The 13,864-nt window shown below is 33.6% G+C and overlaps 2 protein-coding genes across 4 annotated transcripts; one reads left to right on the top strand and one right to left on the bottom strand.

Annotated features, from left to right (window-relative positions):
* Positions 1-4,367: 4,367 nt before the first annotated feature.
* LOC109216328 (pentatricopeptide repeat-containing protein At3g09060) lies at positions 4,368-8,453 on the top strand. 3 transcript variants are annotated; one of them, XM_019380471.1, is made up of 4 exons: positions 4,368-6,818; positions 6,919-6,987; positions 7,295-7,379; positions 8,367-8,453. In XM_019380471.1, the coding sequence occupies exon 1, from the start codon at positions 4,584-4,586 to the stop codon at positions 6,657-6,659; it is 2,076 nt and encodes a 691-aa protein (XP_019236016.1). In that variant the 5' UTR covers positions 4,368-4,583; the 3' UTR covers positions 6,660-6,818; positions 6,919-6,987; positions 7,295-7,379; positions 8,367-8,453. The 3 variants fall into 3 exon arrangements, with proteins under 3 accessions (XP_019236016.1, XP_019236014.1, XP_019236015.1); XM_019380469.1 differs by having other exon boundaries at positions 6,919-6,967; XM_019380470.1 differs by lacking the exon at positions 8,367-8,453 and adding an exon at positions 8,155-8,217 and having other exon boundaries at positions 6,919-6,967.
* On the bottom strand, positions 8,074-9,318 carry LOC109216329. Its single transcript, XM_019380472.1, has 2 exons — positions 8,847-9,318; positions 8,074-8,740 (listed from the first exon to the last, which is right to left on the bottom strand). The coding sequence occupies exons 1-2, from the start codon at positions 9,180-9,182 to the stop codon at positions 8,297-8,299; spliced, it is 780 nt and encodes a 259-aa protein (XP_019236017.1). The 5' UTR covers positions 9,183-9,318; the 3' UTR covers positions 8,074-8,296.
* Positions 9,319-13,864: the final 4,546 nt, after the last annotated feature.

Genomic DNA, 13,864 nt, shown 5'->3' on the forward strand with positions numbered 1-13,864 from the left:
GTAGAGTAATGATGATGGCAGGTCAGGGCCCTACTAAAAATATTAAGAAACAAGACAGAAGATATAATAATATAATGAAATGATAGAGAAGTGAAACAATGAGAATTTACGGAACGTAATAACACGGAATCAAAGAAAGACAAATACAACATGACAGGAAAACAAAACTCTTACAAGTTAAGGAAAGACAACAACAACCAATCCAGCAAATAGAGGAAATCAACGGGGGCACTCCCGAGGTACCACCTCGTAGTCCCAAAAGTAAATATCTCACAATCTTTCCTTGTATATATTTACTTTTGAAAAATTATTTTTCCGAAATAACATCCCGCGTTTTAGCCCACCTTATCACACCGCATAACTTCTAGTAGTTCCCCTACTAGCCACACGTTTCAAGCCCACCTTATCTCACCACATGCGTTTTAACACCCAGACCTTATACCACCGCATGCGTATCAATAATCACAACGATACGGGAGAAACCTCATGCAAATAATAACAACCGCACGGTAGAAACCTCGTGCAACAATAACAGCCGCACGATAGAAATCTCGTACAACAACCAAACAATCATCTCAACAATAATCACGAAAACCAAAACATAATAACGGAAACAATGATATATCAGGGATAGCAATTTCAAGTAAAAAATCTCACAGTTAAATAAGGAATATGAAATCAAGAAAGCAGGTAATTCAACTAAATATGTAGTACAAGTTGAAAATAAGAGATAAGACAAGTAGACAGGTGAAATTAGGCTAAACATGTTGACTATACATGCTAAAGTAACTCAGTTAAGGCATAAAAAGGAAACTACTTAGATAAAACCGGAATTTCAACATTTAGCCCGTGTAAGCACTCGCCATCTTGCGTACACGGCCCTCACATATAACAAATTGTCACAACAATACCAAATCCTAAGGGGGTTTCCCCCTCCCCCCCCCCCCCCTCCCCCCACAAGATTAGACAGGTCACTTACCTCAAACCTCGCTCAATCAATCAATAAGAAGGCCTTTCTCTCGACTTTTCGACTCCGAACAGCCCAAATCTAGCCAAATTACATACTATAAATATAACTATAGGAAACTAATCTAAATAATAAAATTATGATTTTAGCAAGAATTGGAAAAATCGTACCAAAAAGTCGACTCGGGCCCATATCTCGGAACCCGACCAAAATTATAAATTCTGAATATCCACTCGATATCGAGTCCAACCATACAAGAATTACACAAATGTGATACCAAAATCTTGCTCAAATCCCCAAAATTCGGCCTAAGAAGTTTCCTCCATTTCCCCCAAAATTTTCAACCCAAATCCCTAATTAAATGCTGAAATCAAAGATGAATTAGTGGAATTTAACAAAAATCAAGTTAGGAATTCTTAACCCAATGTTTCCCTTGAAAATCTCCCGAAAATTTACCTCACACCGAGCTTTCTATGTTCAAACTATGAAATAAGAGAATGAACCCTCGTTTTAAAATTTAAGTTCTGCCCAGGTATAAATTCTTCTTCGCGATCGGGGGAACAACTTCACAATCGCGAAGCAAAAAATCTCAAGCTGCCAAATTAACACTCCACGATCGCGGAAGACCGCACGCGAACGCGAAACACTATCTCATCAAGCTACACGATCGCGGAACACACCACACGACCACGATGAACAAATGCGTGTGAACCTGCAACTCCCAAATCCTTCTACGCGAACGCCACTTTCTTCAGTCGTTCGCGATTCACTGAAATCCAACATTCCGCAATCGCAGACCTCCTCTCGCGATTGCGTAGAGAAAATTTTCCCCAGTGACAAACTACCCTTCGCGATTGCATTAATCCACTCGCGATCGCTTATAAGGAAACCAGAAGCACCAGATTCAGCAATCTTAAATGTTCCGAAATGCGTCGAACATGGTCCGAATCACCCCCCGAGGCCCCCAGGACCTCAACCAAATATACCAACAAGTCCTAAAATATAATACGAACTTAGTCGAGGTCTCAAATCACATCAATAAACTTCAAAAACATGAATCACACCCCAATTCAAGCCTAATGAACTTATATACTTTTAACTTACACATCCGATACCGAAACCTATCAAATCACGTCCGATTGACCTCAAATTTTGCACACAAGTCCTAAATGACATTACAGACTTGCTACAACTTCCTGAATCGAAATCCGACCCCGATATAAAAAATTCCACCCCCTGTCAAACTTTTCAAAAATCTTCCAGCTTTCCAACTTTCGCCAATTAACGCCAAAATGACCTACGGACCTCCAAATCAACATTCGGACACGCTCCTAAGATCAAAATCACCATACAGAGCTATTGGAACCGACAAAACTCCGTTCCAGAGTCATCTTCACACAAGTCTAACTATGGTCAACTCCTACAACTTTAACTTTCAATTTAGGGACTATGTATCCCATTCCACTCCGAAACTCTCCCGAACCTGACACCAAGCACCCCGGCAAGTCAAGTAACCACAAAATGAGATTGAGGAAGTAATAAATACGGGATCGGGGCTAATACTCTCAAAACAACAGGCCAGGTTGTTACTTTGCCAGTTCAATTGTTGATTTTATTTTGTATTATTTTTCAAAATTTCTATCTATTTCAGAACTGAAGGTAGTCCACTTCTAAAGGTCCTACATGATCATGAATGCCTTTCCTTTTGTTCACTCTCTAGAAAATTGAAAGATTCAGAAGGCACTTTCTGTCTTGTTAAAAAAAATTTAAACTCTTAAATGGAAGTTTCAATTTTCTTTTCAAATATAACATATATAAGTTACAATACAGTCAAACCTCTCTATAACAGTATCATTTATTTCGATTTTTTTTGGTTGCTATGATAAAATGCTGTTATAGAGAACATATATTATAACATAACAAAAAAATTAGTTCCAAAGGAAACTTGGTCGTTATAGTAAGGTGTTATTATAAAAGATGATTGTTATAAAAAAGTTTGACTATAATACTAAATTTAATTAGGTTTGATACTAATATAATATTTTAAAAAATCGAATATTAAAAATACCGCACCATATACTCAAATATTATACCAAATCGACCAACAAACACCCCTAGCTGAGGCGGAGAAAATCAGATGAGGGCTGATTGGCTAGGGTATAGATGGTGGTTGTGGTGGTAAATTGGCCCGGGAGGAAATTTTGAGAATCAATTGCAAAAGGGGAGACCCATAAATAACTAATGTCGAATCTCTAAGTATGTGATGCATCATCAATATGTGTTTTTATTAATCAAGTAAAGCTATTAAGAGGAGAAAAACAGAAGTTGGACAATCGACTATAAAATCTAGAACAGTCAGAGTATTTTTTTTGTTAACTGGACTAGTATATATAGCATTACAAACTAAAGTAAAACATTAGCATTGTTTTTAGGGGATATGAAATCTCCCCTGTGATGTGATCAAGAGAGTTAATATTACAGTCCAAATTTTTTCTAGAAAAAATAGTTTATGAGATGTCTGCCCAAAAAGCTTGATTTACAAACACCAGACGAACTGTCACATATCTTGTGCTACCAAAAAAATCTTTGCTTGCATCCTCCTTTGCCATCAGTCAGCTACTTTGTTTGTCTCCCTGTAGCTGTACTTCATCGTCTCCTAGTCTTAGAATGATTGATCTGCATTCAAAAATGATTGAGTCAAATACATAAATACCCGAGTTAAGCATTCTTATTACCTCAGTTGAGTCTGTATTGATTTCAAGTGCTATGAGTCCTCTTTGATCAGCAATCTGCAATACCTTTAGAACGTCAAGGAGAACAGATAGAGTTGTCAAAGTAAGTATGAAGTCTCTAAATTTTAAATTGTAAAAATTGTTAATTGTCTATTTGGATAGTTGGTACACATTGTTTCAGAATATATAGTTTTGTATCGTTTCATGAATATAATATTTGGATAGATTGTATCGCTTGCCGTTGTTTTATAATATCACGCACCAGCTATATGAATAATAATCTTGCAATATTATAAAGAAAAAATGATGCGGGGTAAAATTATTATAAAAAGGTAAGGTAAATGATAAAATAAAATTATTTATTAATAATGAAGGGCGAGATGTGAGAAAAAAATAAGGTAATGACGCGACCACACTAAATCGGTCGTTACATAAAGTGGCACATTCATCATTATGTAACGATAGTTTTAACGATAGGATACAATAAAATTTAAGTAACAAATTAAATAAATATCGTATTTAAAGTAACAATACGATACAGGACTACACGTAACAACCGTTCAAACAAGCCGTAAAAGTGAGATAACGTCAAAAAAATAAATTAAAACCATCTTTAAGCAATTCATTACAGTATAAAATAAGTAAAATGAAAGTTATGACTTATGAAGACCAGAGTTCGTGTTGTTATAGGCATTATATAGGTTGCCGCCGCTACACTTTCTGCAAAGAAAAATTCTCGCAGCTGAAAGAGCAGAATGCAAGTGTTATGAAAACCAGAAATCGGCGCAGGCGGTAAAGCTTTCTTCTGTCTTTGCTATTGAATATCAATGCTAAGAATGCAACAATGAGACGCAAAAATCAGACCCGGAAAACTCCCTCAACTCATGGCAGCTATGTTACCCAAAAAGCTTACCCCAAAATCCCTCTTAAAACTCCTTAAATCTTCAAAAAACCTCAACACATCACTCTCCTTATTCGACATAGCTTCACAACATCCAAATTACACTCACGACGCCATTATTTATCACCATATTCTCCGCAAACTTTCCCTTTCTTCCGATTCAAGATGCATCCCTCATATGACCCGAATCGTCGATATGATTCAAACCCAGAAATGCTTATGCTCTGAGGATGTAGCATTAGCTGTTATTAAAGGGTATGCTAAAAATTTAATGATTGATAAAGCTATGGAAATTTTTCAGAACATGAAGAAAATTTTTGGCTGTGAACCTGGGATTAGGTCTTATAATACATTGCTTAATGCTTTTGTTGTTTCTAATCAGTTGAGTAGAGCTGATTTGTTTTATAAGTACTTTGGAACGATGAGGGTTTCGCCGAATTTGGAAACTTACAATGTTTTGATTAAAATTGCTTGTAAAAGGAGGCAATTTGATAAGGTGAAAGAGTTGTTGGATTGGATGTGGGACAGTAATTTGAAGCCTGATGTTTATAGTTATGGAACTTTGATCAATGGGCTGGTGAAGAGTGGATGTTTGGATAATGCTTTGAAGGTGTTTGATGAAATGTTTGAAAGAGGGTTGCATCCGGATGTTATATGTTATAACATTTTAATTGATGGGTTTTTGAAGAATGGTGATTATGATAGTGGTATGAAGATTTGGGGGAGGTTAATGAGTGGGTCGAATGTTTACCCGAACGTGGTTAGCTATAATGTGATGATTAATGGTGTATGTAGGTGTGGTAAGTTTAATGAGGGATTGGAACTTTGGGGTAGGATGAAGAAAAATGAGCAAAGAATGGATTTGTTCACGTGTAGTACGTTGATTCATGGTTTGTGTGAATTGGGCAATGTTGATGGGGCTGAGAGGATTTTTAAGGAAATGATTGAGAATGGGCTATCGCCTGATGTAGTGGTATATGGTGCATTGCTTAATGGTTATTGTAAGGTTGGGGAGATTAAAAAGTGTTTTGAGTTGTGGGAGCTGATGGGGAAGGAAGATTGCCGTACCGTCACTAGTTATAATATATTGATGAGAGGTTTGTTTGAGAATCGAATGGTGGATGAAGCGATTTCTATTTGGAAGCTTATGAATGAGAATGGTATTGTTGCCGATTCATCATCTTACGGAATTCTAATTCATGGGTTGTGTAAGAATGGGTATCTGAACAAGGCTTTGAAGGTCTTGCAAGCTGAAAGTGAAGGAGAAAAGAGCATGGATTCATATGCATACTCATCAATCATTAAGGGGTTGTGCAAAGAAGGAAGATTGGATGAAGCAACTGCTATGTTTGATTTGATGGCTAAACAGGGATGTAAACTAAGTTCTCATGTTTGCAATGCGCTTATCAATGGATTTATTAAAGCATCTAAAATTGAGGATGCACTCAGATTTTTTGGTGAAATGAGCAGTATGAATTGTTCGCCAACGGTAGTCTCCTATAACATGCTGATAGATGGGTTATGCAAAGCTGAAAGATTTGGTGACGCCTATAAGCTTGTGGAGGACATGCTGCAAAAAGGGTGGACTCCAGACATGATAACGTATAGCTTGTTGATGGATGGCCTTTGCCAGAGCAAAAAGTTAGACCTGGCCCTGAAGTTATTGAGTCAAGTTGTTAGCAAGGGATTCAAGCCCGATGTGACCATGGTTAACATTATAATTCACGGCCTTTGCTCTGCTGGTAACCTTGAGAACGCGTCGCAGCTCTTTTTGAACATGAGCCAATGGGAATGTCTCCCGAATCTTGTCACATATAACACCCTTATGGAGGGATTTTATAAAGCTAGAGACTGCAAAAATGCTTCAGCAGTTTGGGCTCTCATTTTAAGAGGCGGGCTTCGGCCAGATATTATTTCTTATAATATTACTCTTAAGGGGCTTTGTTCTTGCCATAGAATGTCAGATGCCATTTTATTCTTGAATGATGCCCTTAGTAGGAAAATCCGTCCAACTGCGATTACATGGAATATACTTGTCAGAGCAGTTATTTATGGCTGAACTCTTAACACAATACTTATGAAGTACGCACCTGGTGGGTGTCAGATGCCAATTTCTACTTGATTGATGCCCTGAGTAGGCAGTTCACCTGCGATCAGTTAAATACACTTATCTGGTCTCGAAGTTTAATGATTTCAATCACGCACTTTAAGTTATCAGGTCCTAATCTCATTTCTGTTGCTCTTCAGTAACCTAGATTTGCATTTCCACATATGAAATCTCACTATGTACTAAGAGAAGCTTATCTTCATGGTTGCAGGGTTGCGATTATTAACCACTATCAAGCAAGTTTGTCTGACTTGTATACGGTAATCCTTTTTTTTAAGCTGTAAGTAAGCTCTCTACTCACTTCAGGTGATTAGATGATTTTGCGAAATGGGATATTCAATCAGAAGCGCAATGCTCTGCTAATCAAGCATGCGTTTCTGTTGTGTGCTTTTTTTTATAGAAGCGATTTAAGATTCTGTGGTTGATACAGGTTGAATGCATTCCTTGCAATTGAGATGTGGTTGAAAATTTCTCTGAGATACTGGATTTTGATAGAATTATGCCGCCAACTCAATTTTGATAAGCTTTATCATGCTTTTGTTTAGTAATGTCTACTAAACTATATTCCATTTAACTTTCTGGTCCAGAAATTGAGGGAACAGTAAAGGCAACAGAGATGCTCGTGCAACAAAATCGGGCTATTTATTGGGATGAAATATTCTTAAGGTTAAGGTATTGCTGTGCTTGGATTTCTTTTACTAACTACGGATTTGGGTAAAACAAAAAATATCATCAAAAGAATTGATTGTGTACGGCAGAATTGAGCCCTTTGCCTGGCGTGATTGGGGAGGGGATGTTTCTTTATGATTGTCATAGTTCATAAAAACATATGTACTCTCCATTTTGAAGATGTTTCCCTTGATTGTGCTACCCTAGATGTTTCATGCAAGTAGGAATCTTTGATCAGTTGGACTTCGCAGTTTTTATTTTAGACCTTGAGGATTTCATGAGGGGAAATTGTGCTTGCACTCTCCATCTCACCCAATATGTATGAATTGCCTGCTTGTCCAACGAGGATCAGTACTAACCTAAAACGTTTAGTTGCTACTGGTTTGTATCTTTGTAAAGAAGCTAACAACTTTTCAAATTAGAGAGCATGTGAAAGACTTAAATGGTTAAGTTAGGAAGAAAATATTATTGGACTCAGATCAAAGTTGCTATCAGATTGTAAAACAAAAGGATAATACTTGGCATCACTGGATCCACCATTCCACATAGCCATATTATTGCTTGGGTAATAGAATTCCCAATCCTTTAAGGGATTAGTGAATCAAGAAAATATTGATCACTGCTTCTGCTTTGTGCTGGAGATATGCTGTTGATATTCATATTCAGATTTCAAAGTTGTCAGACTTCTATCATCACCTTTAGAAAGTAAAAGTTGACATGTCTTATTTTGTTGATCAATATAAAGCATCTTACACGAATCCAACTTTGGTGGTTACAGTTGCCATGAAACTTGGATATGCTGATGCAAGAGAAAAGTTGGCATGATATATCAGCCTCTAATAATAACATTTTATTTCGAGGTTATAACTCATGCTACATTAATAGCTAAAATTTTGCTCCTGTACAATCAGTGGAGGATTTCACTTTTTCTCTTCTTCAGATGTCTGCTTTTGCTTTGTTTCTGTTTCTGATAACACACTCTGCTCGTAGATGACTTGAGAAAGCAAACCCACCAAGATCGCTCCAAGAACTGCACTCTTTGTCCAGTCAGAAGGTGAAGAGATTAATGCATTCGTAATCCCAACTACTACAAGACCGATAAGTGCAAGGTAGATATTCCTTCTAGTCTTTGACTCGGCATTTTCTTTACTGAGTTGCTTAATCTTATCCGTTTCCTCCTTAGCTTTTGCTTTATCCACTGATTGTTTTTGCCCTAAGTTCTTGAAGAAAAGCCCTTCATTTCTCTCTTCCTCCATTTGGCCCTCAAAGTCCGCCAACTTCTTCTCGTTCTCCTCGATCTCCTGTTTGTTTAACTCTGTTGATTCTTCGAAGGCTTGCATCCGGCTCTCTATATTTTCCATTATCTGTTCCACAAAGAAAGAAAAAAGAACAAATCAAGAACTGTGTAATTGAGAGATGAAAAATAAACTCCAAGTTCTGTATGATTTGGTTATGTAGTTGAGTACAGACCCTTGAACCAGCTTCATCAAGCTCTTTGAGGGCATTTTCACCAATCTGGTCAATCTCAGCATTGGCATCTTCAGCAAACTGGGACAGATAAGCAGATCTTTCGTCTAAGTAGTCGGTAAGACGAACTTTCTGAGTTTGAAGCTGGGCAATCCTCGCAAGCAGTTCCTGCTGACGGCTGTCTCCTTGAGGCGGAGGTGGAGGAGCGTCTGAATCTGAATCATTCCGTTTGCAGAGGCAGAGAATGGGGTGTTTTTTCCTTTGGAAGTGGCTATTTCTGTTTAAAAAAGCATGTTGCTTTAGTGTCAAAGAGGAGTGAATATCTTTTAGATGAATCATTCTTTGAATTTTCGCTCCAGTTTGTTGGGAGACTAACCTGTGATAACTAGTGAGTGTAACTATGAGAAGGGGTGGAATGGAAGTGTTTGTGAACCTCTGATTGAATGCACCTTATCCATTTTATTTGCAGATATTTAGAAACAAAAAAGCGAATGGGTCATTATCTATTAGTCGTTGTGGGCCACCGAGGGGAGTTTACACCTTACACTTTGTGTGTCTCGTCTTACTACCTTCCTGTTGGAATTGATCGTTGGATATAAATATTAATTTATGATCCTATTATTATATAAGTACTAGTATAGTACCCGCGCGGATGCGCGAACACTAATCATGTCAAATATTTAAGTTATTTGGATTGTATGTAAATAATTTTAAAATTTATACTTTCTTAGTAAATAAAGATAATCATTAGATATTAACTACATGAAAAAAATTAACAATTTCTTCTATTTTTCTTTTTTGATACCATTCTTGCCGGTGTCATTGGATCCTAAAAATAGCCAGGAAGCAAAATAATAACTCATATTTATAGCAATACAATTAAATGTTGAAGACAATGAATCACACTTTGGATAAGACTTAACTCCTTTACTACTACTTGAACTCTTATTTGGTTTGTTAATATCTCTTAAAAAAGATTTCTTTCTTAAAATTTCAGTTTCTAAAATATTATTTTTCAATAATAATTATTTTTATAATAATGAAATTGAATATATTATTCTTAATTCAAATCATTTTAGTTGGCTATCTAAAAATATAAAAAATTCTTTAGCTAGTGAATTTTTTTTACTACGTTTTGATATTTGACAGTCATGTTAAATATCTGAGTTATTTGAGTTATATGTAAATAACCTTAACATTTAAACCTTCTAATTAGTTATAGATAATCGTCAGATATTAATTAAGAAACACTACATGAAAAAAGACTAACATTTTCTCGATTCTCGTAGTGATAATTTTATTTTTGCACTATTCTCATAGGTGTCATTGGAACCTAAAAATAGCCACAAAGTGAAATAATAACTCATATTTATGGCAAAGCACAAAGGTTGACACGATATAAACGATTCTTTGATTACGACGTGACTCTTATACTACGACTTGAACTCTTATTTGGTATGATTTTATCTTTTAACAAATATTTCTATTTTGAAATTTCAATTTCTAAAACTTTATATATATTATAATAATGATTATCTTTATAATGATGCAAGTGAAAGATATTATCCTTAATTATAAATTTATTTTAATCGGCTATCTAAAAATTTAAATGATTCTTTGGCCGGATTTATTTCAGTATGACTCCACTTTAAGTTTATCGATATCTCTATCCCCATAATTTAAATTTTTAATACCCTATATATACAAAAATTTTGTTCTTTGAATCACTAAATGTTAAATTAGTTGATTATTATTATTATAAAATATTGCATATATTGTCTTAAAATTGTCAAGTAGTTTATTTTTCGACACCATACTTGGCTTAACCTCAATGCAAACTACTCAAGTTGCATGCCAATTCAAATTCGAATATCATATCAGTTTGTTAGTAATAGTGATTTTTTAATAAGGACACATAATATAAATTAAAAAAAATATTCGAAGATATCCTTATCTTGTAATCTATGTATTTGAGTTGAAAAAAATATATTTGAAATCGATGAGATTAACTTTCAAATTTTTTATACTCAACAAAGATGAAGCATAAGAAAAAATTTGTTGTCATCTTTTATTTCTCGTTTTAGATCTTTCTAACATTTTTTTCAATATTTATTTCTTTTATCTTATTTTTTATGTCACTATTTCTGTTGTTAAAAAAAATTAATTTATTTCACTATAAATGGATGAGTTTTAATAAAAATTGTCTACATATGAACTTTAATTATATTTTTAGTCTTTGGTTGAAATTAATTTATATTTTTCTTTTGGCTTTATCTAATCAGCCTAATAGGTGCTCACCCGACCACTTAAATTAAAAAATTGAATGATGTATAATTTATACATAATCCATATATAATATGTGTATAATCATGTGTTGTTGGTATATCATCTATTTATATTAGCTATAAAAAGTGAATAAAAAATATGGCCGGATATTATGCAAATATTCCATAAGATTTCGATTTTTTGAGTTTATCCATGATATAACTTCTATTATAATAATTTTAAAACTCTCTACTAATGTTCAAAAATATCTTATCTTTTTATTATCTTTGAATTAAAAAAAGTAAAGAGATTTTTCGAAATAATTTGTTTACATTAATTTTTTTTTTTACGTCATACCAATTTTTTCTTTATACATACTCTTTGTTACACTTAAAAGTCGCTATAGAAACTATCAATTAGAAACCAGTTTATCTCCTTTTGAGTTTGAAAAAAAAACCTTTCACATAATCTAATGATTCAAACTAATATTCTTCAACAACAAAATACTATACCCTTGCAATATTGGCTTGACTACAGCCAAATGAAGGGGTTTTAGATTATACCCTTCAATTCCTTGAATGTGCTAAATTAAAATTAATGATAGCAATTATATAGTCAAAGTTTTGTTATTTGTTTGATGTCTATTTATGCAAATTGACTCTTCAAACAAATATTCTTCAAGAAGAAAAAAGAAACATTTTTTTTTTTATATTGACTGATTCTGTGAAGTTTCTTTCTCCAGCATGTATGTTTACTTTATTATATATGTAAGTAAACTTTTATTTGGTTTTGTAACTCTTTTTTGTTATTTAGATAAACATAGACATGTACCCTCCATATATATTACATTTATTTTAAAAGAATTTCGTTTTATTCAAATCTAGCTACAGTGTTTCAAAGAACTATACTTATAGGATTTTAAATGTGAAAGAGTTTTATAGTTATATGGAGTAGTTTTTTTTTTTTTTTTTTTTTTTTTGCTAGAGGCGAAGTAGTATTTAAATAATTATAAAAAATAACAAAAGTTCCTAATATGATTGCATATGATCATTAACCGAATTAAGTATGATAACATGATAAAAAAAGATAAATTTTATTTTTAATTTAAATTTGAATTTTAGAACTTTATCTATAAATTCAAATTTCTTTTATATATCTGTATGTGTATATATATATATATATTTATGTATATATATATTTATATTTCACTAAAATAGTCAAATATAGAATAAAGTTACCATATACTATTGACATTTATTAGCTTGCCACTTGGCTTAACCATAATGTCAATTATAAATGGTAACTNGTTTTATTTTTGAATAGTTTGATTTTTATACTTAAAAATGGAAATATTGATTTGATTTTAGTAATGTGTCGGCTTGCCTAGTACCACGATAGGCGCAATCACGACCGGGATGGTTTTGGGGTCGTGACATATATACATCAAAATTAAGAGAAATTTTTTAGTACAATAAGCAAAGAGAACTTCCAAGAAGATTTGCATTCCTAATGCGGCAATTTACTACTTCAAACAAAGAGAACAATAGGCAGTAAGACAAATATGAACATGATATAAATTATAGTAATTCAATATAATAGTTCAGTTTATATTTTATTATAACTCGTTTAAAATGATGTTAACTGGTAATAAAATAATAAATATTTGATAGAAGTCTATGGAGAGAGAGATATTTGTTTTGTCCCTTTTGCTATTATATGTCAACTCAGAGGCCGATGTAGTATTCTACCGATGGTTCAACTGAACTCATAATTTTCGACGCGGAGTAAAAATTTATATGTAAAACTTTATTATAATTGCAAAAATAGTAAATATGAACCCATAACTTTAAAAGTATAGTGGATTCAATGCTAAAAATCTTAAAATTTGACCCATATAATTTAATTCCTGAACACGCCTCTGTGTCAACCATGTTTCAATTCAAATTAAGTTGAGGAAATGGGCCCTCACGGACATTTACAACGTGTAATATACACATTCATTATTATGAGGATTCGTGACAATTTGACTAATTTATGATAAATGACTATATTTGTGATGGTTATTTTGTATAGTCGATTTCACCGGTAACCTGATATAATACACTTAATATTTATTTTACCATTGATTATATAAATTCATGTGGCATTGAGTATGAATACTTGATTGATCAAGCTTCAAGTTAAAAATATAACAATTACTCCGTATTTGGGGTTTAATTGATAGATAAAAAAGATTTTTGTTTCACGATGATTCTTGTCCAAACTCATAACCGACCGATACGAACTGCCTGATATGCTATCGACCTGGTGAGTGATAGCGTATTTAAATACTGATAACTGAATTAAGAATTACAAACACTGAAATGTATTATAACACCCTAGATTCAAGTTAAATAAAGTATATATTTATGTTAAAAAAAGAACAAATGCAAGTTTGTTTTAACTTTAAAATTTACCAAATCAAAATAATAAAGGGAATTGGGTTTAGGTAACATACAATAACCAAAAAAGGTTTGTTTTTCAACTCATGTTGTGCAAATTAACGCTTAAAAAAAGGATAAAAATTACAAATATGCAGCTTTTATATACCAACATTCTTCTACAAACCCGTCCCGTAACATTCGACCCTTTCCTAGCAAAATGTGAATATTATTGTTTGGCTTAATCGATGCAGCTTCTACTTTAGGGAATAATTATGTGAAAAGCCTAGGGAAAGTGATTGAAGACAAGCTCGTTGAGCATCAAAGGTTTAAGAG

Source organism: Nicotiana attenuata, unplaced genomic scaffold, assembly GCF_001879085.1.
Source record: "Nicotiana attenuata strain UT unplaced genomic scaffold, NIATTr2, whole genome shotgun sequence".
NCBI lineage: Eukaryota > Viridiplantae > Streptophyta > Magnoliopsida > Solanales > Solanaceae > Nicotiana > Nicotiana attenuata.